Genomic DNA, 27937 nt, shown 5'->3' with positions numbered 1-27937 from the left:
GAGCGCTCACTGACCTTGGGGTGAATCCACTGGCAAGATTGTGACATTGTGTTAAAACACAGCTAATATAGAGGTGGTCACACTTGCTTTTTGTCAGCAGCATGTGACTACTACCTGCCCTCTTTATTCCTATGGAAGCAAGTAAGTGTGTACTTCAGTCAAGTGAAAAAACTGTTCTAAATTTATACTTGAGAAAAGGTCGACTCCACCACTGGTCCAGTTTTAACTACTTTTCAAACAAAAATAAACCAAACGTCACAGACTGCTGCCTTTTCCTTTAGTTTATTCTGCAGAATTATACATGCAACCTTTACAACTTCAGCTTTAAACTCTTTTTGTGTCACCCTGACATTTTATAGGTCCAACATGATTAGAGTACATTCAGAGATTATACAGCTATTCAAACCAAAGCTAATATTGGCTCTGTTCTCCACCTAAATATACACAAGAAAATCCCAAATTTCTCTTTGGTCAAACATAAAACGTCACATTAACACTCGGCCTAGTGAGATAATCTGCCTTCTGCTGTCACACTGGAGATGTACATGTTTACATGACAGTCAACTGTACAGATTAAGGCAAGTCAAGTGATATCAAACAGGGAAGGGAGAGGAGGGATAAAAGGGATTTAAAACGGAGACAGGCGGGAGTGATGTGTCAAGCGAGACGTGTGTGTTCAGATGTAGACAGGTTGTTCCTGTGCTGTCAGCAGACGGTACATGGCTGCAGGCATCGTCTTCATGTGGATCTGGAGCAGAAAGGAAAAAGTGCAATGAACAAACTAAACTCTCCTTAAATGAACCTGCAAGAATAACTTTTTGTAGAAAATTACAATAGCTTCTTTTTTAAAGATGTTGTCACATCATTTGTTTGTGTTAAACTGTGACACAGTTTAGGCCAGTATCAACCAGGGATGTACTTTGTTTCAGTGAATGCAAACGTTTACCTTCTTCAGGGCCCAGAGTTGATTAATCAGTGTGAATTTTCTCCACTGGAAGGCAATAAATGGTAAATGGCCTGTATTTGTATAGCGCTTTTACTTGGTCCCTAAGGACCCCAAAGCGGTTTACACTACACTCAGTCATCCACACATTGGTGATGGCAAGCTACATTTTAGCTACAGCTGCCCTGGGGCGCACTGACAGAGGCGAGAGTGCCGGACACTGGCGCCACCGGGCCCTCTGACCACCACCAGGAGGTAACAGGTGAAGTGTCTTGTCCAAGGACACAACGACCGAGACTGTCAGAGCCGGGGTTTGAACCGGCAATCTTCTGATTACAAGATGAACTGCCAACTCTTGAGCCATGATCGCTCATTTGAAAAATATTTTATTACAGAAGGCTACCCTGTTGAATAACTACCCAATTGTGGTGTTTAAGTGTACTTCTGGTCTTGGCGTCTGAGAGGGTCTCCTACGGTAAACTGGTCCCTGGGGAGGGGCTAGACTAAGGAAGTCCTAATGAAACGTAAGTCTTGGCACTGCATAACCACTCGTGGAAGTGGAATCTGGGACCACCACCTCCAGGCCTGGCCGCCAAACACTTAAAGCTCATGAATACACCACTTATGTCTTATACATGAGTGATGGGAAGGCAGAGCCTTGGTTGTGCACCTACTGCACTGGACTGTTGTGCTGAACCGAGAGCTGAGCTGTCCATCCAAGTTTTGACCCTCAGTTATAGCCACCTGTGAAGATCTGGGTAATGACTGAAAGAGTAAGGTTGAGAATTCATGGGGCTGAAATAAGTCTCACCCGTAGGATGGGCTCAGTGTTAGGGACAGGGTGAGGAAATCTGGAATGATCTCATATTCATAGTGAGGAGGCAAAACTTAGGACCAGGTGGAATGGACTGATTGATTTTTCATGGCGTGACCCACCCATATAATATAATGGAAGGATTATTTTCAACTGTAAGTCATGCAAAGCTGCCCTAGTAAAGGCAAGACTTTAAATGTGGAGCTGAAAATGACAATAAAGCGTCTCCTTTAAAGTGAAATGGTGCTGTGCTGCACAAAGAACCCTGGGATTACAGCTTTAAAGCCGTAAAAAGGCTTTTAATGTGAAATATTGATGCAGGAGGGAAGGCATTCACTGAAGCAAGTCTTTCAGCTGCAGCTGTTTTCCTGATGGAACTGAGGCTGATTTTGAGACAGTTTCAATAATAAATCAAGAAGGCCTATAAAACGGGAATTTACATGTTAAAGATATTTTAGGATATGTCTCAAACATGTTTTTTGCTGCTGAGGTAAATAAAAGAACATATGTGGCCATTTTGAGTATTTACCTCTCCCATGGCATTGGACAGGATCTGAACAATCTTCTCGTGAGGAGTCGCCACGACGCTCTGGCTGTTGATCTCGATGATGCGGTGACCGACGCGGACGCCACCTCTCTCAGCGATACCGCCTCTCATCAGACTGCAGATCTGCACAGGAAGGAAACACAGAGGGATTTGGCTTAGTGGGGACACAGCCGATACCAAATCTAAGAATTTGACAAGAAGGACAATTCATTTAATTTGTTCCCTGCAGCTGCGAGTGAGTTTCAGTAGCTCCAGATACTCACTATGCCATTCTGGACACTGAAGCCTAGCTGGTATCGGAGATCCGGCCTGCGAATAAGCACCATGGTAACGGGAGGGCACCTGACAATGTTCATCTTGATCCTGGACTGAGACTTGAGACCCTGGGGAAACAGCAAGCAGACATATGAGACAGATCCAGCAAACATTTAAGAACCCCTTCTGCTTGTAAGGGGTTTCAAAAAAGATGAAAGGTGGAAAAGAGAGAGCAGCAGCGTACCTTGATGATGCTCTGGCAGGTGCTGAGAGGTAAACCCACCAAGCTTGTACCATTTATGGTCATGATCTGATCTCCGATGTTGAGTCGGCCAGACTTCTCCGCTGGGCCGGCGTGCATCATGCTAGCGATTATCACTGTGGGGAGGATTGACCCCCAGCCAGACTCCACGATCACCACGCCGAGGATCTCGCCTTTTTGCTTCTCGATGTAAACCTGAACGTGAATATGACCTTAGTTTCTTTAAAGATACCAAATAATGTTCATTTACAGCTTCAAAGTTGCATTTTGGGGATTCTAGTAGAACAAATCTTGTCGGATATCTGCTATAACTCTGTGAGGAGGGGCTCAGGCTTCCGAGAGCTCTCAGCCACATAAGGTAGCGGATCTTTGTTAGTCTGACATCGTGCCAAACAAACAGCCAGATGACTTGGATAATGAATGACTACAGTGTTTTTAGGCAATTTAGTAGCTGTGGCATCAAACTCAGATATAGAACGTATATATGCATAGCTGTATGTGTTAATGAAGCCTCAAGATGGACGTCTTAGTGCTTTAAATCCAAATGTGAGGTGTGTCTGAAAAGTGAAGGAGCACACCCATTTCTCAATCACACTGTAAAATATACAGTGCTTTATCCTAATTTTTACCCTAGTGTGTGCCATAAATTACAAAATTAACATCCCGTTGTGTTCAGTAAGACCTGAATGTGCAACTGAGACCACAAAATTCTCAAGAAAGTGCTTAAAGAAAGACTTAAGACTTATCCCATAGACCTCCCTATAACTGGCCGCCCCCTGCTGGCCACTAGATATGAATGCAGGTTTATGGCACTTCAGCACTGGCTTCAGTCTGTGAGCTCAGCTAACATCCACCTGAACACTGGATTGGATAATCTCAAACAGGATGTAACATTTAATCTGCTGCTTCTGCAAGCCACTTTGCAGCCCACCTTCAATTCATGTCATCCATTTCGTACTCCTCATGCTGTTTCTGACTTAACTAATGATGCAATACAATACAAGTTTATTTGTATAGCACATTTAAAACCAAGGGTATACCAAAGTGCTTCACAACAACACCATAAACAGATACGTCTGTTTTCACTGATGCTGGGAAATTTGCAGTTGCTCTCAACCGTTATCCTTTCCACATATGTGCATGGAGGGCGGATACAGTCAAATAAAACTTCCTGCAGGTTTTGATTAAAAGCGTCCCCTCTGTCTTTATTGTGGACTTCATATCAAACTAAGATGTGAATCGCACCAAAGAAAAAGAACCTTACAGAGACACGTTGGACACATATCAACAGTCACCTTCACCAATCCAAATCTACCACAGTCCTCCCAGTTCGGGCTTCTCGCCGCCAACCACACAACTCTGAAAAATGTGAGATGACAGCAGGCAGCGAGAGCAGGGAGGAGGCTCCGAGGTCAGAACAGGTCGAGCATCACAAATTCACCTTTATACTGAGGTTAGGAGTTTGCTCTTTTTATTAAAATGTCATCTCTCAGTACAACTGTCATGCAGCTGTGACTCCTAAACCAGATGCTCATGTAACAGCACTGCGAGGCAAACTAACAACACAATGAGCAGGAAAAACATTAATAGCCTGACCTGAATTAAAGAGATGTGTTGCTATTTTTATCTGAAAGATTCATCCATATGCAGAGTGGAATATTTTTATCTTGCGAATGCAGACGTGTCCCTGTCGATGATGATTAAAACCTCCCGACTGTGCCGCCACCTGCTGGCTGACTTACGTCTCTGCAGTTCTCCGACTTGGAGAAGTGGATGAGGTCGTCGTTGTACATGTCCTGAGTGTTGAGCAGGTCACTGTACTCCCTCTGGCTCAGGTCCTCGGGGTCGATGCCGTTGGCCCTGAGGAACTCCTGGTAGGCGACGCTGAAGGACTGACCGATGGACTGAGCGATGAGCTGAGCCTGAGAGAAAGAGATCAATCACGGATAATAAGAAACAAGCTACACTACAGCTGTACCTTTAAAGACATTCTCCACCTAAAAATAACATTTTACTCTAAAACCAAATCCTAAAAGAACGTATAGAATTTTTAAGCTCTCCCACTTTTTAGTTTTTAATTTTGTCCATAATTAATATTGGATCGGTCCTTTATGAAATACAAATATTTTCTTTCTTCTCAGGTTAAGGCTGACATCAGTTGTGCTTTTAGAAACAATGGAAGCAGATTTAAACTGCAAACTATAAATAACTCTCCCCTTTAGAGCTATTTTAGTGTTATTTATCCAATCAGATTTCTGTTTCTGTTTCTTTCCATTTCTGAGTATAGCTGTGGCTCAGGAGGTAAAGTGGGCTTTCTACCAATCGGAAGATCAGTGCTTTGGTGTTGAACCCTGGGGTTCCCTTAAATGCTACTTCAGCTCATAAAAGGCAAGCCAAATTTGACGTGCCACTGAGAGTTTATGAAATTCTGAAGAAATAATCAGTATGGAAGTTCTTCAAGGTGTCCAAGCCTGAAGGATTTATGAGTTAGCAGTAGGTTACCTAGCTAGTAGATGTCTAAGGGTTATAATACCATATTTTGGTGCAGAGCTATGGTTAGGCTAACTTAACACAAAAGCACCAGAAACACATAAGATGAGAATTAAATTGTTCTCAATAAAAGTTCATATTGGAGCTCCTAATGGAGAGACAAATACCATTGTACAGCAAGAAGACAATGCAGAATCAGACCAAATTTAAGGCAAAATGCGATGACCCATTGATATACTAAATTACAATTACATTTCAAAGACTTTTACAGCTATTTAACACTCTTTACAGCTGTTTTAGGGGAAATTTAATCTAACATGTTTTCAGACTTAAGAGGCAGATATCCTGCAGTAGATTACTTAGATAACTTTTATGGTCTGCCCTACATCAAAAGCGAAAAAGACCCTACACCCTAAAAATAAAAAGGTGATCAAGTTGAATAAAATCAGATTTTGAGGACCACTGTTTTAATCATTGAAAAAAAACCACTAGTAACTCACATCCTCAGACTCGAAGACGTGGCAGATCATTCTGTACAGTCTTCTGTCATCTTGGGTTATGGTGGTTTGCTCTGCTGTGCTGTCCAGGTTTTCCTGTGCGCTGCGGGACCGGACCATCTTCCCTCGGGCCATTAGGACCACCATGTTACCAATGTCAGCTATGTAGGAGATTGTCCTCAGGGGCAGGTCCATTAAACACTCCTGGTAACGACAAATACATGAGTCACTTGTAAATACAGGCCCTGCATAATAAAAATAAAATGAATAATAAATCAAATCTAGTTTAACCAAATAAATAAAAAACAAAGGACCTAAAATTGAACCTTGCGGTACACCACAGATAACGTGAGCTTTAAATGATGAATATGATGTGGTAGCTGCTAATATACTAAAGGTTTTAATAGAAGTATGGAAAGTGTTGCAAGGGAAATTTGTAATTTTGTGGTGTTGATATAAAACAAAATAATATATGTTATGTTTATACCTGAGTGTCAGCATTGAGGACCTTGATCCTTTGTGTGGACATGAATAGATCAACCTCAGCAGTGGATGGAGCCTCGTCGTCGGGGCTCTGCATAGCCGAGAAAAGAAGTGAACAGAGGAGGCAACAGGTTGATAGAGAGCAGCAAAGAGAGTAGAGCGGGCGTCACGATTGTCCAGAACCTCCAAATCTAACAGCTGCTCATGAGATTGACAAAAGCAAACAGTCACGTCTGGTCTAATCTGCACTCAACAAATGAACAAGACGGAGACAATTGAAGCGTGCATGGCCATTCTCCTCTGTCGTCATCCTTGGCCACAAATTCTGCATAATGCATTGCAATCACAGATAAGCAGAATGAAAAACAAACTCACCTTCTTCCTGTTCTTCGCCTGTTTCTGAGCTGCCTGCAGTGATCAGAAAGAACAGCGATTCAGAAATACAAATCAAGGCAGCGGTGATTTGAGGAAAAGGTGGACAAACACAAAAACTAACCGGATCATGCACTGTAGACTGCCTCTATTCCAAATGCCAAATCAAGGGACACAAGAACCTTAAAGGGGTATGTTGCGTGTGCTTGTGTGTGTGAGAGAGAGGGCAGTGATGTTACTGTCTATCACATTTGACAACAGTGGGATGCCAGAGGCGTTTGCAGCAAACATTATCAAAAGTGTTCTCTGCATCAGTGTGACACAAACGACCCTGAAGAAAGACGAGCGACCTCATGTGTTTGCAGCAGATGCCTCATCACAACTCGAGGTTTCCAAATGCTGTCTGATCCCCTTTAGAGAACAAGGATTTAGTCTGCGAAATCAGAAGGCTCATTGTGTTTATGTGGACTCAGACTACAGTTGATTTAGCTTAAACAAAAATAAATGTGGCTCTAATATGTTATCCAGTTTGTGTAACCTTTATTTCCGTCCAATTCAATTATATAGCATCAATTTACACCAACAGTTGCCTCAGTGGGAAGGAAAAACTGTTTTAATAGGAAGAAACCTCCAGCAGAACCAGACTCAGGGAGGGGTGCCCTGCTGCCGTGAGCACCTGGGGGTGAGTTCAGTACAAAAGACACACTGTGGGAGAGAGAGTCAGAGTTCATTGATTGCTAATGATTAAATACAATATAGAAGAAACTAACCAAAGGAAGGTTCAGGGTCACCTGATCCAGCCCTAACAATATCCTTTATCAAAAAGGAATGTTTTTTAGGGCCGAGTACAATAACCTCAGCTTTGTCTGAATTTAGAAGTTAGAGGTCATCCAGGTGTTTATGTTTTTAAGAGATGGTTATAGTTTAACTAACTGATTTGTGTCATTTGGTTTCATGACTAATAATGCTGGGTGCAGTGAAAATGTATGCATGTTTTTCTCTTAATATTACCAAAGGGACGCATGTATAATGTAAAAATGTACTGGGCCCAGCACATAACCCTGTGGAACTCCATTATTAACTGTTGTATATGAAGAAGACTTCCCACTTACCTAAACAAATTGAAACCAATAAGACAGATACAACTTCTACAACTGTGCCATCAGCAGCGTTCTGACGTATGGATTTCTAGTGTGGTTCCCCAGCTGCACCAAGGCCGATCAGCAAGCACTCCAGCGGGTGGTGAAAGAAGCTGGCAGAATTATTGGAATAAGTCTGCCAGAGATCAGTAATATCTTCCCCACTCACTGTCTGAGAAGGGTGCACAGTATTCTGCGGGACCAACATCACCCTGCGCGCCACCTTTTCCACCTGCTGCCCTCAGGGAGAAGGTACAGGTCTATACAGGCCAGAACATCCAGACTGGCCAACAGCCTGTATCCACAGGCTGTGAGGCTCCTGAACTCTCTGCCCCCCTCTCACGGACAATAACCATATCCAACTTCTTAATAGCACTGAACTTACTTGTCAGGTTCTCATGTTTACTTGTCATGTTCTCATGTTGTTGCTAAGGATTGTCTTATTGCACTGGAGTCACACTGGGTTAAATATTTACACTTGGGTTTTAAGGGGTATTTATTATTTTCTTCATTATTTTATTTACGGGTTGTACGGAAGCCCCAAATGTAATTTCATTGTTCTCTGACAATGACAATAAATAAATAAATACAAATAAATACAGATATGAGTCAAACAATTGCAGTGCACTTCCTTTAATACCAATGTGTGTTCTACTCTCTGTAGTAAAATATTGTCATTAACAACGTTAAATGCTGCACTGAGTTCTAACAGGACGAGCATAGAGATGACTCCACAGTGAGAAATCATAAAATCATTTACAACATCCAGTTGCTGCTGTTGCAGTGCTATGGTGAACTCTGAAGAACTTCACTCAACACTCAAACAGACCATTCATCTATTTAACTCTGAAAAAGATGTGAAAGTAAACATATCCACCCTAACATCAGCCATTACTTTGTGGACTCCACATTTTGCCGCTGTGTTGATTATTTGTAGCCATAGGAAACCATATTTGTACAGGAGAGTGCCATGAAAAGCTGCATCTATAAACTAAAATTTCACAGTAGAAAAATGTTTGTGAATCTGAAAACTGCAGCTCATGTGTCAATTCTTGTGCCATTTCTGATCATTTTAATGGAATATCATGACTGATATCATGGCTTGTTTGTGCTCCAGAATTGGTGCACGAGCCACCGTGCTGCCAATCACAGTTACAGTCACAACAGTTGGTATGGGATATTTTCCACAATTCCCTCTGCCCACATTAAATTAGGAGACACTAAGCATGCATGTGGACGACAGCCTCACACAGAAACAACAGCGGTTTATTTCTAGAGATTACAAGTGATTGCACTGTTCAAATGTTAGACACAAATGGATGAGAGGTTAGGTAACTGGCACTAGCGCTGTGGTTACAGCAAAAAAAAGATGACTGAAAATAAAATCTAGAGTCTTATGTTTCATGTGAAATAACTACATTTTAAAAAGTGTTTTTACCATTCACCAAATAAAGCATCCTTGTTCAGCTTTGGTCACTAGAAGCCGAGTAGAAGCTTAACTTCACTTTCAAGGAGTATAGACAAGAACATAAAGTCTGAAGATGTTACAGCTCCAGCAACACGTGCAGCATGAAGAAGAGCTTCATTACAAAACCAGGAGTCATCCTCACCCTGATGAAATGCTGATTAAATAATAAAGTTAAACTTCACACTACAAGCGCTGCTGCAGCTTTAACCTCTTTTTGTCTGCTGCAAACCAGCCCTCCATTAAATACGACACACACCAATATACCAATATTTAAGAATTAAAAACTCTATTTACTGATAACTATTATTCTACTATAACACACGCAATCTCGGTTTGTTTGTCTACCAGCACCTTGTACAAAACCCAACTCTGCAAATGGGTATTTCTTAGGCTTCTTGAAGGTTCCTGTCAGTATCAGATATTATGACACCATTGTGTTGCCTAGTAACCACCTACCAACAGGCTAAAATTGTAATGTTTGTAATGGCACCTTAAAAAAAAGCATCATCTCATTTTGATATCATAACAAGAGGCTCTAATTTTGATCCACAGATGTTTAATGATGCACGGTACATGATGGCGCCATCAAGCTGCCTGGCAACTACCAAGCAACAGGCTGAATCTACTCATTTTTAGCATTTATGCAGCCATAACAACATATGAAAGCATATGAAAGCATTTTCATGATCATTTTCATTTCATCATGAACAGCAACAGCAGCACAAAGATGCTGAACTGCTGTGGTGTGGGCATGTACTAGTAAAGTTATCCTTCAGCTATTTCATTTTTGGTAAACAGTCCCCATGTGGATTCTATGCTTAACTTTTACTATAATTAAAATAAATAAACAAACAAATAAATAAACACAATTAATAATAACAACAACAACAACAACAACAACAACAACAACAACAACAACAACAGCAGGAACATACAATTTGAAAGGCTCCCTTTGAAAGAAGGTGTTTTTAAAAAAAAAAAAAATCAAAAAATGTTCTTGTTTTTGATAACTAATAAATATAACAATACCTAATTTAATAGACTCCTTTTTGTATAGTTAAAAGCTTCAACCATATAGTTGACAAGATATTTAGTTTCTACACCACATAGGTGATGTCAGTGAGGTTATTTCCATTTTTTAGTACACATTTTTTTGATATTTTATTTTTCAAGACTTCTTTAATCAGACATTATATTATAGATTATTATGTACAGCACAAAAAAACAAACAAAAACAAAACTGTTATCAGCTACAGACACTGAACCTATTAAGTTGATCTAGTGTCAGTTTTCATATCTGTTCTGTTCATTTTCTTCAGTAGCTGGAGCAGCTTAAATGCATAAAGCCACCGTAGAATCAACGCTTACTGTATTCACTGCATGAGCAAATAGACATGGTTGGAAGACCACACACACACACACACACACACACACACACACACACACACACTCACACACACACACACACACACACACACACACACACACACACACACACACACGAAAACAAAGTCAGTTTTACAGAGAGCTGTACAGGTTTTAAAAAAGCCACAGCATCAGATTTAGCATCCTTACAGTCAGCTCATCCAGCTTACTAGACAGAAGCCTGTCTCTCTTTTTCTTTCCCATTCTAACAAATAAAAGGACTCATACATCCCCATCATCAGCTCACAGTCTCTGACCTTCTCCCTCTCTGTAGGCTTCTCAGACATTAACAGAGGCGACGTCCCCCAACTATCAGTCAACCATCCAGAGAGGAGCGCAGAGCCGGGCTCAGCTCCTGTCTTCCTCCTCCTGCCTCCAACTTACTTCTTCACAAAGCTCACGTCTCACTACTCATCTCTCACACTCAGATAGCTCTACGTTTGAATGCCATCTCACTCCCTCCCTCCCCGACACCACCTCCATTTAACTGACTGCATTAGAAAGAAAGGGCTGATCTGTTTTTTTTCTCATGTTTACAGTAACACCAAAAAGTCACATTTAAATTAACATCCTCTTATTCCTTATCCTTTTATTACGTCCCCATTTGCGTGATCCCCATTTGACATCATATACTGTGACTGAAGAATAAAGTGAGGTCTCCTAGCCTCATAGCACAGTTTATATAACATCCAGTACTGCAGAGGGGGGGGAAGCCTGTACGGCTCTGGATCAGAAGCAGTGATCTGTGGTTGATTCACTGCGCGCGCACGCACGCACACGCGCACACACACGCGCACACACACGCGCACACACACGCGCACACACACGCGCACACACACACACACACACACACACACACACTTTTTGCTGTGTTGCCCACTGAGGGCTTCTGACTTTAAAGACCCAAATACACAGCAAAGCTCAGTTCCATCTCCAATGATGCGTCAAGGCACATTAGAAAATGCAGCTCTGAATCAGGGCACTGTGGCTTTAATATCTGAAATCCTTGATGTCTATTTTTCCAGCATGTAAAACATTTTGGCGCCCAAAGACATGTTGACCTTACCTCAAAGGAAATATCACCCAGACTGTGATAAGTGGGGATTAATTTACTCAAGACACATTTTTGTTCATCAGTCACCGGATAAACACAGGAGAATGCACAGATGTCTGTTAAGTAAGATAACACACACACTCCATAACTTAAAAACACTCAGTGGCCACTTTATTAGATACACTAGCCATTAACAAAAATGTCTAAGAAGCTAATCACATGGCAGCAACAAGACGGACCGCTAAAGGTCAAACTGAGCATCAGAATGGGGAGGAAAGGTGGATTAAGTGACTTTGAACGTGGCGTGGATAATTTTTCAACACGACCATCTCCAGGGTTTACAGAGAATGGTCCACAAAAGAGAAAATATCCAGTGAGTGGCAGTTCTCTGGCTGGAAATCCCTTGTTGACGTCAGAGATCAGAGGAGAATCGGTAAAGTGCTTCAAGCCAATATGAAGGCACATGCTTAACTCAAATAGACACTGGTCACAACCAAGCAGAATAACCTTTATGAAAGCGCAAAACCTTGAAGTAGATGAGCTACAGCAGCAGAAGACCACACCGAGTGACTCTCCTGTCAGATAAGAACAGAAAACTCAGGCAACAGTTTCTAAAACCGGATGATGACAGAAGATTAGAAAAACATCTCCTGGTTTGCCGAGTTCCAATTCCGCAGTAATATTTGAATGTTCAGATTAAACTTTGATGTGAACAACATGAAAACATGGGTCTGTCCTGCCTTGTATCAGTGCTCCAGGCCTGCAACGGTGGTATAAAACTGTGGAGGATACCGGAGGATGAGTTTAAAGCCACAGGCTACCTAACCACGTCAGTACCTTCATCATCACAGGGTTCCCGTCTGATGGATGCTTCCAGCAGGCTAAAGCACCATGTTACAAAGCTCTGCTCATCTCATAGAGGCTGGAGACTATCCCAGCTGTCTGAGGCAGGGCACACACTGGACAGGTTGCCAACCTGTTACAGGGCTAAAATACAGAGACATACAAACATTCCGATGGGCAATTTGCCAGTTAACCTAACCCCACATCTTTGGAATGTGGGAGGAAGTTGGAGAGAGAACCCATACAAACACAGGGAGAACATGTAAACTCCACACTCGATTATGGTTTGGTTTATTCTGGCCCAGGCCCAAAGAAAACAGGTCTGGCCCGGATCTGGCATCAAGCTGGCACTTCTGACTGACCGGTGTCATGGCAGAGTGTATGTCAACCAGATGTGGGCCAGGTCTGGCAATGATGGCACTATTTATGTTCCTATTTTAGTTAGAAGACCCAAATGCCATGTTGCAATACTATACTGCTATGGTAGCCAACATTTCAAATGCAGGTTTGTGAGTGTACACTTTATCCAAAACCTAGTGAGGGTTTACTCATCTTTGCCAGTGAGTGGCTGTAGCTCAGCAGGTAGAGCAGGTCACCTACTGATCGGAAGGTTAGTGGTTTGAGCCCTGGCTCCTCCAGGCTGCATCTCAAGAATGTGAATTTGTATGAATGTAGTTAGGAAGCACTCAGTGTAGAGGAAGTGATTGGGTGAATGTGGCATGTTGTATAGAGCGCTTTGAGTAATCAAGGAGAGTAGAAAAGCATTATATAAGAATCAGTCCATTCACTGTCTGAGCCTTGCCATGTTACTTTTGCATGTTCTGGCACATGTTGTTATTACATGGCTTGATTAAGGTATCATTACATTACATTACATTAGGCTGAATGGCAGAATGACAGATAGTCAGATTAACAGTATTTTGTCTCTATCTGCAGGTTTTACACTCTTACATATACACACGCAGTTACTGTCCCTCCATTTACAAAGGCAGAGGCGTCACTGTGTGATTATTTTACATGTAGTTGTTTTTTCCTGTTTAATAATATTCAACATTGCTATCAATATATTTTTCAAAAAATGCCTCTCTGTACAAAATGGGTTTAAAAACATAAACAGCTGTGGGATGCTGTTTGTCTGTGATTTAGACAGGGGGAACAAATCGTGGCAGGATCAGCCTGATATTATTTGTATCCCGCTGTAACTTTACTGTATAAAGAGCTAACATCTCCAAAATGTCAGGAGTAGTTAGTCATTACAACAAGTGTTTGTGAACTAAAAATCAAGAATGTGGGATACTGTTTGTCTGTGATTTGAACAGCCCAGCGCTGCTCCCGACGAAGGGAAAACCAATTCTGCAGGGGAGACCTACCTCGGCACTTGTGCAGGTGAAGCCAAAGGGAAGATTTGCTTCACCATATTTTCTAGTCTTTGGCTTAGAATGAAGTTGGTTTGGAAACATATTCTGCTATGCTTCATCTCCTGCTTTGCATTTGTGGAGGCGCCCCGTGCTAGCAGTGTCCAAATGTTGTTGGTTTTGTTTTTTTTCCCCTTTTCATACCGCCCCCCCCCCCTGCAATGGCTCTGCACCCCCCTAGGGGACGGGCCCCACACTTTGGGAAGGTCTGCCTTAGGGTCATGTCCAATTTCTATGAAGCTGGAAAAGATCTCCGTGATTGTTAGCCAATACCAAATAAATATGTGGTTACCCACTGCACCATCTGTGAGTTTTTCACTCACATCTTGACATTTCTGGTTTTATTTAAATATAAACCCCTATGGTCTTATTTTACACTAGATACAGTGGGGCAAAAAAGTATTTAGTCAGCCACCGATTGTGCAAGTTCCCCCACTTAAAATGATGACAGAGGTCAGTAATTTGCACCAGAGGTACACTTCAACTGTGAGAGACAGAATGTGAAAAAAAAAATCCATGAATTCACATGGTAGGATTTGTAAAGAATTTATTCGTAAATTAGGGTGGAAAATAAGTATTTGGTCACCTCAAACAAGGAAAATCTCTGGCTCTCACAGACCTGTAACGTCTTCTGTAAGAAGCTTTTCTGTCCCCCACTCGTTACCTGTATGAATGGCACCTGTTTGAACTCATCATCTGTATAAAAGACACCTGTCCACAGCCTCAAACAGTCAGACTCCAAACTCCGCCATGGCCAAGACCAAAGAGCTTTCGAAGGACACCAGGAAAAGTATTGTAGACCTGCACCAGACTGGGAAGAGTGAATCTACAATAGGCAAGCAGCTTGGTGTGAAAAAATCAACTGTGGGAGCAATCATCAGAAAATGGAAGACATACAAGACCACTGATAATCTCCCTCGATCTGGGGCTCCACGCAAGATCTCATCCCGTGGGGTCAAAATGATCATGAGAACGGTGAGCAAAGATCCCAGAACCACACGGGGGGACCTGGTGAATGACCTGCAGAGAGCTGGGACCAAAGTAACAAAGGTCACCATCAGTAACACACTACAACGGCAGGGAATCAAATCCCGCAGTGCCAGACGTGTTCCGCTGCTGAAGCCAGTGCATGTCCAGGCCCGTCTGAAGTTTGCCAGAGAGCACATGGATGATACAGCAGAGGATTGGGAGAATGTCATGTGGTCAGATGAAACCAAAGTAGAACTTTTTGGTATAAACTCAACTCGTCGTGTTTGGAGGAAGAAGAATACTGAGTTGCATCCCAAGAACACCATACCTACTGTGAAGCATGGGGGTGGAAACATCATGCTATGGGGCTGTTTTTCTGCCAAGGGGACAGGACGACTGATCCGTGTTAAGGACAGAATGAATGGGGCCATGTATCGTGAGATTTTGAGCCAAAACCTCCTTCCATCAGTGAGAACTTTGAAGATGAAACGAGGCTGGGTCTTCCAACATGACAATGATCCAAAACACACCGCCCGGGCAACAAAGGAGTGGCTCCGTAAGAAGCATTTGAAAGTCCTGGAGTGGCCTAGCCAGTCTCCAGACCTCAACCCCATAGAAAATCTGTGGCGGGAGTTGAAAGTCCGTGTTGCTCGGCGACAGCCCCAAAACATCACTGCTCTCGAGAAGATCTGCATGGAGGAATGGGCCAAAATACCAGCTACTGTGTGTGCAAACCTGGTAAAGACCTATAGTAAACGTTTGACCTCTGTTATTGCCAACAAAGGTTATGTTACAAAGTATTGAGTTGTATTTTTGTTATTGACCAAATACTTATTTTCCACCCTGATTTATGAATAAATTCTTTACAAATCCTACCATGTGGATTCATGGATTTTTTTTTTCACATTCTGTCTCTCACAGTTGAAGTGTACCTCTGGTGCAAATTACTGACCTCTGTCATCATTTTAAGTGGGGGAACTTGCACAATCGGTGGCTGACTAAATACTTTTTTGCCCCACTGTAGGCCTTAATAGCAGGTATCTGTTACATAAAGAATAGTTACAAAGGGAAAGCCACATTTTTTTTCCTGTTCATATCCTTTCACTGTGATGTGAACACAGAATGAAACGTGCTCTTACTCGGACTCTGCTCATGGCCTCTTGGGCCTGCTGCATGCGGGCGCTCTTTGTGGGCGTCCTCTCTGACAGCAGGTGGGTGCAGCCCATGTAGGTTGCTGCAAAGATGATGCCATCAATAAGGTCTTCAGGGTCACACGGTCCCGGGACTGCATTTAACAAGATGCACTTGTTAGAAAAACACACATAAACGCTGCATATGTACATTAACGTGCTTTCAAATAAATATCTGATATATGAGAAATACAAAATATGAGACAGAGGTTCAGCTGAGAATAAAAATATGATTATCACTCACCGTCTACAAACGTGGGAAACTGTGGAAGAGATCTGCGAATCTGAGAAGGCGCAGGAAATTTAAAAAAAAAAAAAACAACATTTATTATTTCTCCTCACACGCTGCAGGTCTCCACCGACTCATTCACATTCAGATGAACACCTTATAAGAGATGCAGGCCTTTGCAAGATTTATCATCACCCTAGAGTCTTACTGTGTTTCTACGATGGCATTTTAGATTCATTTAAGGGGTCGCAGGAATGTTACTGGAAAGAACTAGAGATAAGAGCAATATTCTATAACTATGTTGGAAGTTTTTTTTTAACCTTTTTTTCCTTATTGGTAAATTTTTATTCATAAATTTGCAAACTTTCTTATAGCAAATTTGTGTGTTTATGTCTTAAATATGTGACTTTTTAATCTATTTGATTTGTGAGGGGTTTTTTTTCTCTCTCTCAACTGTGTACGTTTTTTTTAGTTAATTACTTTATTTCTTGTAAATTTGTGACTTTTTAAATCTCTTAGATGTTGGAGTGTCTTTCAAGTAAATTTGTGGGCTGTTTTTTTCCCCCTACATTTGTAAATTATTCTCATAAATTTGCAACATTTTTCTAGTAGATCTGTAAGTTTACTTTATGTCAATTTTATACATTTAGTTTTATACCTCATACATTGGCAAGTTTTCCCCCATAAATCTGAGATTATTTCTTGTAAATCTGCATTTTATCTGCATTACCGAGTTTCCTTTCTCATAATTCTATGACTTTAATATGACCTTTTCTCAGAATATTATCCCTCCTTTTCCACAAACCTGCACAGGCTGTAACACTTTTTCAAACACCCAAAGATATTTCTTAGCCTTATTATGACCCACTTTTATAAAACTCTCATGTGACATTTATTCCAAATATCAGTCGGTTGTTATCTACAGAAACTTAATACTGGGTAAAACAAAAAGCTGCGTTTTGGTAAGTTAAACTCTCACCTCCTGCACAGATGGCTTCTGAGGAGGTGACTGTTGCTGAGCTTGAGTCTGTGGCTGTTGAGAGGGGAGCTGCTGCTGCTGCTGATGTTGACACTGTTGATGCTGATTAGGCGGCATGTGTGGGTACGGCTGTGGCTGGGTGTATGTCTGCGGTGACCTAGCGGCATCCCTCTGCTGTGACTGGTGGCCTTGTTGATGCAGGTGGTGGTGATGGTTGTGCTGGGACTGTCCAGTGTGATAACTTTGGGGATTGGGTGCTCTAGAAGAGTGATCAACCCTCAGGGGACTGACCGGATCCCGAACTGGAGCTGAGGTGTAGCAGCTTGGAGACTCAGAAGCTGACTCAGGGGGTGAGTGAGGAGAAGACTGTGGGAGGGGAAAAAGAGAAACAGGAAAAACCCCTGTGAAACTGCAACTCGATACAAGGGTCAGGATGAAGCATTAATACGTGTACCATAAAATCAAATGAGAGCTAGCAATGTAAGCTAACTGGAAAGGATAAAAAAAAAAAAAAAACTTTATCAGTACAGCGCTCCACAGAAAAATCACTTGATGACATCAGTCAAGCCCTAAAGACAGTCTACTATGTTTTTTTATTTATTTATGGAATTTGTTGTTAAAATGAGTGCAGTGCGATTGTGGCTCAGCAGATAAGAGTTTAAAAGTCCTATATACTGTAAGTACCAAATGTTCTATTTAGTGGGAGTAGATATCCCTTATATCAGGGGTGTCAAAAGTAAGGCCCCAGGGGCCAATATTGGCCTGGAAAATTTTTAAACTTTTAAACTGTAACATTTTCTGAGAATTAACAAAAACTCACAGGACAGTCTGGGCAGCAAACTACCAGAACTACTACTATAATTTTACACATTAATCATGTAGTTTCACTGGTCCAGCCCACTTAACATCAAAGTGTTGCTGTATGTAGCATGAATTATGTCATTTAAAAGGAGTCTGAAATCCCTGCTATATATAGTGATCTCAGGCACAAAGCCCCACCCACGCACTATTCAAACTTTCTGTTTATCAGGGGCAGCCAATCAGAAGAAAGATGTCTATAATGACTGGACAGACAGCAGATGAACTGAGGGGCTGGACCATGAATATGGATTATTTTGCACTGTGAATCATGCAAAGCTGCTCTAGCAGAGTCCAAAAATACAGAGGTGGAACTGAGCCCAGCAGATCCCCTTTAACACTGTGGAAAATAAACAGCAGTAATACATAATAATATTTTAAAATACATTTTTCAAATACCTATCACTGCTTTGAAATGATCTTTATATGTTTCTCCATCTTGGCTCAAGTTTCTCAAATATTTGAATAGTAATCAAATTAATAAGAAAATAAAATTGTTTCTGCAAGTATTGCTTTTTTTATGTGCACCTGGTAGTATGTAGCTCACAGTCTATTTGAAGACTACCATATAACGACACGAAAATGCATCAAATGTGTATAGAGCTGATAAAATATGTGTGAAACATGAAATTAGATGCGACAGATGAAACAGAAGAAGCATGAAAATAAATTTTAAAAAAATCGGTAGAGATGTTAAAAAGTCCTGAAAAATCACAGAAAATGAGGCAAAAACCAAGAAGCTGCAGGTCTTCTATATCTCTGCACTGTCATGTGATAGTGCGGTTGGATGGCTTCCTGTACTTAAAATGCTGATCCCTAAAAAGATTCAGCTTTCTGTTCTGTTTCTGTTTAATGACCTCTATATTTATCTGCTGCCATCACGAGAGAAACCTGCTCACTGTAGAAAAACAAAACAGGAGGAACATGAAAATAAAAAGGCTAAACTGATCTACTCCCCTGAGTCAAACTGCATCTTTCAGTCTGTTGTGAAATTAATAAAGTAACTGAAGGGATACTAACATGGCCAGCTGTAGTCTGCAGGGGGTACATATCCTCCGTGGGGCTGACCTCCTGTCTCATCACCCAGATCGGCTCCACAGGTTGGTCAGGTGTGTACGGGGAGCGCATCGTCTTCGTCTTCACCCCCTCAATCGCCTCTTTGATGTCTTTAATCGCTAGGCTAATGGCGTCGCCTGAGCCCTTTGCACCTTCTGCATTCTGCTCATCCTGGGCCTCGCCTGAGCTGCTCAGCCCAGATGGAGGGGTCTTGGCTTGGGTTTCTGGCTGTCTGGGTGGCTGCCTGCGGTTTTTAGTGACAGGGCTTTGATCGGCACTGCCTCCCTCGCCATCAGACTGACCATCATAGTGGTGCAGCCGGCAGCCAACAGAGCGATCCAGAGGGGAGCGCTGTGAGCGCCGGTCTCTGGCCTGCCTCGGGACATGATGGGAGCCCTCGATGGGGGAGGGCAGAGCTCCTTTTTGTACATTCTCCTGTCTGTGGGGGGTAAAGGGCTCTTGGCGAGACTCTTGGTGGCCCCTGTTAGCCTCGGTCCTCTGACTGGCCTGCCTGCGAGGTTCCCTGTTTGGCTCAGGGTAGGAGGTCTTAAGCGGCTCGGGAAAAGAGTTGGGATGGGGTTTTGACTCCGAGTATGACTCATAGACCGGCTCTGAGTAAGACTTTTGGTGGGACTCTGTATAAAAGTCTGCATAGGTTTTTGGATAAGATTCAGAGCAAGAAGTGGAGTGGGACAACGAGCATGACTCAGAGCAATCCTCATCCTCCTCTTCTTCTGGTGGCAGGTCATTATCGGGTAGAGGGCTCATACTGGCGTCCTCACCGAAGTGGTCCAGCTGGGGGAAAGCTGGAACATCAGGGGAGGAAGGGGGAGTTGGTGAGTGAAGTGGAGGCGGGCTGTGGAGAGGTCCATCCATACTGAGTGAGGCGGCACTCTCCGTGTCAGAGCAGAGATCTGTGATTTCACTTCCCTGAGCTGAAGGATCCTCCTCCACATTGTCCATCACTCTCTCTTCATCCTCCTCCACCCTCTCAGCATACTCCTCAGCTTTCTCATCATGCCCGCAGCCAGAGTGACCTTCTCCTGGGCGGTGGTCTCCATCTTCATCCCCTACCTTCTCCTGCTTTCGATGATCCTCTTTAAGATCGGATTCCTGCTCACACTCCATTTTACTCTCCTGGAGATCTTCTTCAGCATCATCAGGAGGAGCATTGTGAGTGTCAAGCTGTACTTCACGGGGTGCAGCACCAGATGCAAGGTGGGTGGGTGTAACAACAGCAATGGGAGTCTGGTGAGAAGATTCCCTGTCCTGTGATTGGTCCACTACAGGATCAGCTGTGGATGATTCCTGCACCTGCACCTGCAGTGGACCTTCTCTCTCTTCCACACCTGGTGAGGAGTCCTGAACCTCTCTGAATGGCTGCCGCTGTCTGTGACTTCTCAGTCTGGGGTTAGGGTCACCATGACGGCGGTAGCGAGTGACGGCAGCGCGGGGTTGCTGGACAGGACGTGGGTCAGCATCCTGACTAACCGCAGCTGGGGCAGAGACCGGACTCAGAGGCTGACTTTGCCCTTGCCCTTGTCCTGATGGAGGCCGGCGGCGGTGCCGAGGCGGTCCACGACCTCCAGGTGGGTGGTGGTGGTGATGGTGGTGGTGATGGTGAGGAGGAGGGTGATGGTGATGATGGGGATTCAGTTCCCCATCCTGGTTGAGCATCTGACATGGTCTCCAGGACCGGCGTACAGGAGGGTCTCCAGTGGTCCCATTGGGCTGCCTGCTCCTCGGAGGCCCCGAGACCTCCTTGTGTTCCTCGCTGCCTTCCCCCGTTGCCTCTCCCTGATACTTGTGGCTCATGGCTGGGGTATGATTCGAGTCCAATTTTCAGAACATGCTCCTCTTACTGCCAAGAAAAGCCAGCTCAGGGCACAACCTGGGAAAGATGGAGATACGACATAAGCAGGAAAATTATTAAAGGGTAAGGATAAAACATGAAGGCTTTGAAGCCTGAGACAAACGGGGTAAAAATTATATTAAAATAAAAACTTTTGCTAACGGATAAGTGAAAGAATAATAATCATTGTGTTGATATAAGGACTCACAGATGCCATTAACATGTTTGCCTAACATCTAAAATAAAATAATGGTGGCTTTGGTGATCACCCCTAGTTTGCACTGCAGGTCTCTGCTGCCTGGGGCTCATTCTCAGCGTCGGATGGACCCGTGTCCTCAGTCATGGCCACCTCTTTTTGAAAGCTATACTTTGCTTTATCCAATGGTGCAGTAGCAGAGGTGTGAAAATAAGTCTGCAGCTCTGTTTATTTATTACTTACACACCTACGTCCCACTCACCCCATTTGTCTGATTGTTTAAACCAGAATAAGAGCTACAGAAGGATTTATGAGCTTGAGATGAAAGCTATGATGTCTCCCGAGATCGCCAAGCACAGATAACAATCACCTCTTTTTCAGACACGGGTACACCTTGTCTGTACCAAAATACATAAGGCTGCTAGTAACTGGAGGCCAGTCACCGTGAATCTAGATTGATTTCCCACTGTGATCTGTGCCAGCTGCCGACGCGCTTCATCACAAATCAATATTTTAATTACTGGTCTTTATTTACTTTATTTACTGCCAAATATCCTTGGGCAAGATACTAACCCCATGTTTGCCTACTGGTGGTGGTCAGAGGGCCCGGTGGCACCAGTGACCGGCAGCCTCGCCTCTGTCAGTGCGCCCCAGGGTGGCTGTGGCTACAATGTAGCTTGCCATCACCAGTGTGTGAATGTGTGAATGACTGAATGTAGTGTGAAGCGCTTTGGGGTCCTTAGGGACTAAGTAAAGCGCTATACAAATGCAGGCCATTTACCATTTACTACAAAAGCATTAAGTTAAAATTATTGTAGACTGCTACTTTACATTTTCCAGGTCTTTTGAAGGTTTATATGCCATTGACTAACGAACATCTCTTTAAAAAACAGCAATATTGCATATCACACTAAGCAGGGACTATACTGCTAATAGCAAAAAAAACAAAACAAAATCCAAATCCTCTGGGATGCAGAGCACTTTAATCTGCACCCCGTTCATCCGTCCGTCCGCCAGCAGCTGGCAGATGGCACAGGGTGGAAAACACGAGAAGGAAGAAGGAGAGGAGGAGGCAGGGCAGGGGGACAAGGAGGGGCTTCTTTCTTGCTACGTGATAAGATCTGACAGAGAAGAATGGAAAAGGGAGTGATCTAAATAATAAATGCCCTCTGTGAAGGAGAAGCCCCTTTTTGATATGTATTTAATGTGACGAGGCTACCGGGGAATCACTCATTTATCTTGTATCGCAGGCTTCTGAGGTCAATAAGCTGAGAGAGGACACCCGAACGTCACCTCGCAGCATGTTTCAGAATATTAAACTGGTTCTGGACAGTCTTTATAAACTACACTGCAGTGTAGTTTATAAAGACCAGCGCAGATGCATCTTAAAAGGTTCGTATCTGATCTGCCCTCACTTATTACAAGAATCTATAAATACATTAGAGTTACATTACAACTTTTTTAGCTTCTTCTTACAGCTCTGCAGCTAATGGTCAATCAGAGAGTCCATCGGCGCGCTTGTTTGCTGACTTGGCCTCCGGGGGTTATGGACTTTTTCAGGTCTTCCAATGCTGGCCGTGCATATGTGAACCAAGGCTTCCATTTTTTGCATTCATTGCTAAAGAACGCAGATAAACACCTCAAAGCCTTTTTCTTATTTATCCTGAACATAAGCACAAAAACCTGAGGATAAAGGCTTGTGGCTTTAGCAATGCAAGGAAGAACTTAAAATAGGAGAATACGACAGTAATCTGAACCAAATGACTATTTTTTTTACTATATTTACTCAAAAATGTGAGCAAATAACATCTGAGAAACAGAGACACGGTTGTACTGAGGAGCCAAGCAGGAGGGGCTATTGCAGTACTAGAGATGATCTGCAGATACACATCATGTCCTCGATGGTTTTCATATTGTGGAAATTAGTCCCGCTTCTGCAGAACTGGCTATGTATGTGTGTATCTTCTCCACCTTGGACACCTACTAGGCGTAATCCTTGTTTCTCTTTTTCTGAACTGAGTGGTTTCTGTGATATTTTGGACTTGCTTCTAGAACAAAATAACTGGGTGTACATAAGAAGTTAGTGAGGGTGATCTCTTCCTGTACAGCTTACTACGGCTATGCTCGGAAAAACCCAGAAATTCTAACGGCTGTCAAATTGTGCTTTGACTGATAAACTGGGGTGCCAAAACACATCATTAAGGCTACAGGGGCGGTCGTCTTTATGGAGGAAATAGTTAATGTGGGGTTGCAAACCTAAATGCAGACACGACTGCTTTCTCTGTTCACTTGTAAGCATGATGCCTCAAAAAGTTTTGGAAGCATTTGCGGAGCCAATTAAGGACGTTAACTTGAGGAGTCTTTCCGGATCTAGATCTCAATCCAGAACTTTTTGGTTGGATTCTTTATGAATGTAACATTTAGAAAAATGGGACGTTTAGCAATGCATCTTCACAGAAAAACTGGGAGACATCATCTTGATGTCAAAGAAAGAATCACAACTTCATCTGGATCCAGGAAGTCTATTTATGCATGGTGTTTCTGGAAGCTTTCCCACAGCTCGCTAGTTAAGTGTCCCACAAACATCTTTGACTTAATTTTTTCGTTTATTCCTAACAAACAGACACAGGAAGCTCTTGATCCCATTTCAGTTATCCAGTCTAACGTAACACGTCACTGCTAATAAATCTGCTGACGACGCTACAGTCAGAAAACTGTTTTGCTTCCCTCATGAATGGATGAACCTTCCTGTGTGAAAGCAAAACCTCAGTAAACGTCTTAATGTGTATTACAACAAACCAAGGCAGAAACAAAAAAAAATATAATGGATTTTGCAGCAATCGAGAATGCTTACTGCTATTTTTTTTTTTTTTGTTAAGGCAATTTCAAAAGACCTACTGAGGGAAAAACTGATCTGTATACAGCTTTAGAAAACCAAGAATCTGGAGCATTCAGCTACTTACTTAACAAAGATTGGTCTGCATATGCTTAAAGCAAAGAGTATGTGACCATACTTAATTAAAGTCTTTTGATATTCCTGTTATTTTTTTTTATCTATTTAATAAACAGAAAAAATTATATTTATATGTTTTAATCATATTCCTGGTGATTTTTTTTTGGTGAAAGGCCAAGGTCTTTGGTGGGTGCCAACATTTTTCACATGCAGGAAAACCTCTGAAGCATCCTTATTTTTTTCCCCTCTCATCTTCATGTCATTTGCATCTCTTTTGATGAATGTCAGTGGCTTTGCAGCAGTCATAATAAACTGTGAAAAGGTGGTACAAGGATTACAGCTGTCTCATAACACCACCACCTCTGTAAAGGTGTTAAGTAAATTAAAGGCACAAAAGCGAATATGTGAATATGCTGGATGGTGAGGGCAAAGGTTAATGGTGATGATGAAACATGAGGACAGAACACAACTGTCAGGAGGGGAAGCAGGAAGATCGAGGATGGACCTCCAGCATGGCTAATGTCCCACTCTGAGTGGAATTTACAACTGGATAGCAGCGGCTGGGTGAGTCCAGGGAGAAAGGGGTGACTTGGGTCACAGATGGCCCTGGCAGCACTGCTGTTAGTCAGGCAGGGCATGCAAAGCTGAGAGGCGAGCGCCACGCCTCCATCTGTCAGGCTGCAGTGAAAGCTGCCGGGTGGGGGATTTACTAACCCATTAACTCGCTGACCTTTCACTGACAATCATCCACACACACTATACATACCAGCAAAGCCCTGAATGATTAAATCTATTTAACACTCTATGCATGCATCAGGGCTAAAAGGCAGAATTAAACCAACAAATAATTGATTTCAGTATCAATGCTGCTGTCATTATGTTACATGATTAAACATTTAGTCTATGAACTATCAGGAAACTGTGACAAACACTAGCATCCCATTTCACACATCCAACTATTGGCACAAACTTGGACAATCCTGGCCACGTTTACAAACTTGAGGTGGACCGTCAGCACCTGCTTAACGCCATCAGGGAGAACGTCAGATAAAAGAAATTTCTGTGTGTTGTTCTACTATACTCACATTTCAATGTGGATCTTATGTCTGATCATGGATTTTTAGTCCTTTAACAGCTAAGCTAAGCAAAGCTAACCTCAGCTAATTAGTCCCACAGTGAAAATAAAGTCACTCAAAATGGAAAAGATAAGTAATTAATTAAGTAATAAAAAACTAAAAAAGAAAGCAAAAATCAATTTATATTATATTATATTATATTATATTAGCAGGCATTTGGGAAGGGGTTCGTACCTTCCCATTGGAGGAAAAAAAAAATGAAGATGATCTTTTGAGATCTCAAGTTTGCGAGATCTCGCAAAAGTAACTCTGTAGGAAAGTGACATTGGGAGGGAAAAACTCCCTTTTAACAGGAAGAAACCTCTGGCAAAAGCAGGCTCAGGGAGGTGGCATCTGCCATTTTTTTGGGAGCGAGGGAAGGAAGACAAGACAAAGACATGAAAGTGTTTTGTTGGTTATCAGCTAGCTAGGTAGTTAGGTTATCAGGCCAAGTTAGTATTCATAAACTGTAAGGGTGCAATGCACAGTTACATATCTACTAATTAGTACAAGGTTAACAAACAATGTCATTAATCAAAACTGAAGCTTTCAAACAAACTGGCCACCCCCTAACTGCAGAATACACCTGGAAGAGTCGTCATTTATAGAAGCTAAAACTGTTTTCGCACCAGGCTTTAAAAAATGCTTTTAATGGTGTAAAGTTGAGCATTTTAACATCGGAGTCGATGGGGATGACTCACTTGGCCTCAAGTGGCCACTACAGGAATTACAGGCTTTCTTGTATTGGTTTTTAAGCCTGCACACTCAATACTGCAGTAACACTTAAAGCAACTTTAGTTATTTTTGTTCAGTTATGATTAGTTCATAGGCAGCTAACCAAAAACAAATTTGATTTGCATATTTCAAAGAAAAAATGCCCAACATAACCCAGTTCCATCGTCTCCTCATGATTAGCTGTCTTACATAACAGTAAACTGAAGTAACCTAAGCTAGTTTAGGGTTTTAATACATAATTTTAATATTTTCTCACATTATGCTTTAAGGAAATTAAAAAAAGAAAGCAATGGATGAAAACGTATGTACACCTATCCTCATCTTTCTCTAGTATGATTCATCCCCCCACCCCCACCCCCACACACACCACAGAAACAGACACCCACTCAGCAAGCATATGGCCCATACAGGGATGCATCAATCGTGACATTACGTGCACTGTATTACATGTAGCCTCTGGGAGACGATTAACCCATAAAGCTGCCATGAGCTTTTATTTTGAAGGCGCACTCGGTTTCTTAAATACCCTCCCATGGCCTTGATGTTAAAATACCAAACGCCGTCTTTGCTTTTGTGATTGCTACTGTCATTATAAATGATCAGCCAGTCTTACAGCCCGCTTCTTCGAATCGTTGAAATGTTAAAGTTCCCATTTCCTAAACGGTCATTGGTGGGGTTTTGTTTTTCTTTTTTTTTTTGTGGATATTTTATAGTCGTTCACTGCATCACGATCTCTAAAACATTTCCTGACGTGCTCGTGGAAAGGAGATAAAACCGTTTAGCGAACTGTCACCTGTCTAAAAGCCTCCCTCTCTGCCCTCTCGCGCTCCACATTCATCCTCCGCAGGTGTCAGATCCGCCATCAGTGGAAACGACCCGTTCACATTCCCACTAAAACCACCAGAAATCCACGATTCCTCGTCTATCACACCAGCTCCGGGAGGTGACATTTACTCATTTACCTGCATGTCAGTGGAGGAGAGGCCCGGCTTCGGCTGCCGTAGTGTACATCGCCCCTGTGTCTGTGCGTTCTCGCCCGGATCGGCTCGGTTTGTCCCTCCAGACACAACTTGCTCGGATTACAGAGAGAGCTCAGCCCCTCCTTCTGCACCGTGACATCAGAGCGGATTAGCGATGCACAAAGCGCCTTTATGAACACTGCTGATGTCGGTGGTGCAGACACAAGCAGCTCTTTACGGCCGTGAGCTCAGTCAGCCTCATCCCACCTCCTCCATCAGCAGACAGCAGCCTGCAGCTCTGCAGCACCGTCACACTCTCACGGGCTGTCGGAGGGGTCGCTGTTATCCTTCTGTTGAGCTCCCCGGTGTCATCAGTTAGAAAGAAAACACCTGTGAAACCTGCGCAGGTACACAAAGAGGTAACATATATATATTTGAAGGCCAACTTCTTTTTAATAGAGCGTTTTCAGATTTTCCACGATGCATAAACCAAAATAAAGTAAAATAATAACAAAAAAGAAATAGCAAAACATCTGAATTTTGAAGACTAAAATACGAAATAAAATAAAATACAATAAAATACTTACACACGCGCTATCGCAACAATATGGACATTTTTTTGAGAAATAAATTGGCAAATTTGCCTAAAAGAACAGCAAATTTTCTAGAAAGAAATTGCAAATTAATAAGAAAAAATGGGGAAAAAATAGCAAATTTAAGGAAAAAATCTTGGCAAATTCACGTGTTAAATAATGGAAATTTTATTTAAAAAATAATAAACTGGCAAATTTACCAGCAAGAAAACAGCATTTTTTTTTTTTTTTAGAAAGAAATGGGAG

At 42.5% G+C, this 27937-nt stretch overlaps 1 protein-coding gene across 1 annotated transcript; it reads right to left on the bottom strand.

Moving 5' to 3' along the window:
- Positions 1-263: 263 nt before the first annotated feature.
- LOC102306271 (amyloid-beta A4 precursor protein-binding family A member 1) lies at positions 264-27395 on the bottom strand. The gene is made up of 13 exons (XM_014333397.2): positions 27102-27395; positions 19253-21179; positions 17375-17740; positions 16411-16450; positions 16116-16261; positions 6667-6699; positions 6296-6382; positions 5812-6012; positions 4564-4743; positions 2804-3016; positions 2568-2687; positions 2287-2427; positions 264-748 (listed from the first exon to the last, which is right to left on the bottom strand). Exons 2-13 carry the CDS (start codon positions 21101-21103, stop codon positions 677-679), a joined length of 3450 nt encoding a protein of 1149 aa, XP_014188883.2. The 5' UTR covers positions 21104-21179; positions 27102-27395; the 3' UTR covers positions 264-676.
- Between the last annotated feature and the right edge of the window lie 542 nt (positions 27396-27937).

This window comes from Haplochromis burtoni, unplaced genomic scaffold (assembly GCF_018398535.1).
Source record: "Haplochromis burtoni strain Fernald_Lab_line unplaced genomic scaffold, NCSU_Asbu1 Contig_51, whole genome shotgun sequence".
Lineage (NCBI taxonomy): Eukaryota > Metazoa > Chordata > Actinopteri > Cichliformes > Cichlidae > Haplochromis > Haplochromis burtoni.
This window is presented reverse-complemented; position numbering and strand designations above follow the sequence as displayed.

Bases quoted from the DNA above. Each gene is read 5' to 3' on its own strand.
- LOC102306271 (XM_014333397.2), bottom strand. From the start codon at position 21,103: ATGAGCCACAAGTATCAGGGAGAGGCAACGGGGGAAGGCAGCGAGGAA. The intron at 16,451-17,374 runs GTGAGAGTTTAA...GCGCCTTCTCAG, and splicing joins AGAAGCCATCTGTGCAGGAG to ATTCGCAGATCTCTTCCACA. The intron at 16,262-16,410 runs GTGAGTGATAAT...TGTTAAATGCAG, and splicing joins GTTTCCCACGTTTGTAGACG to TCCCGGGACCGTGTGACCCT.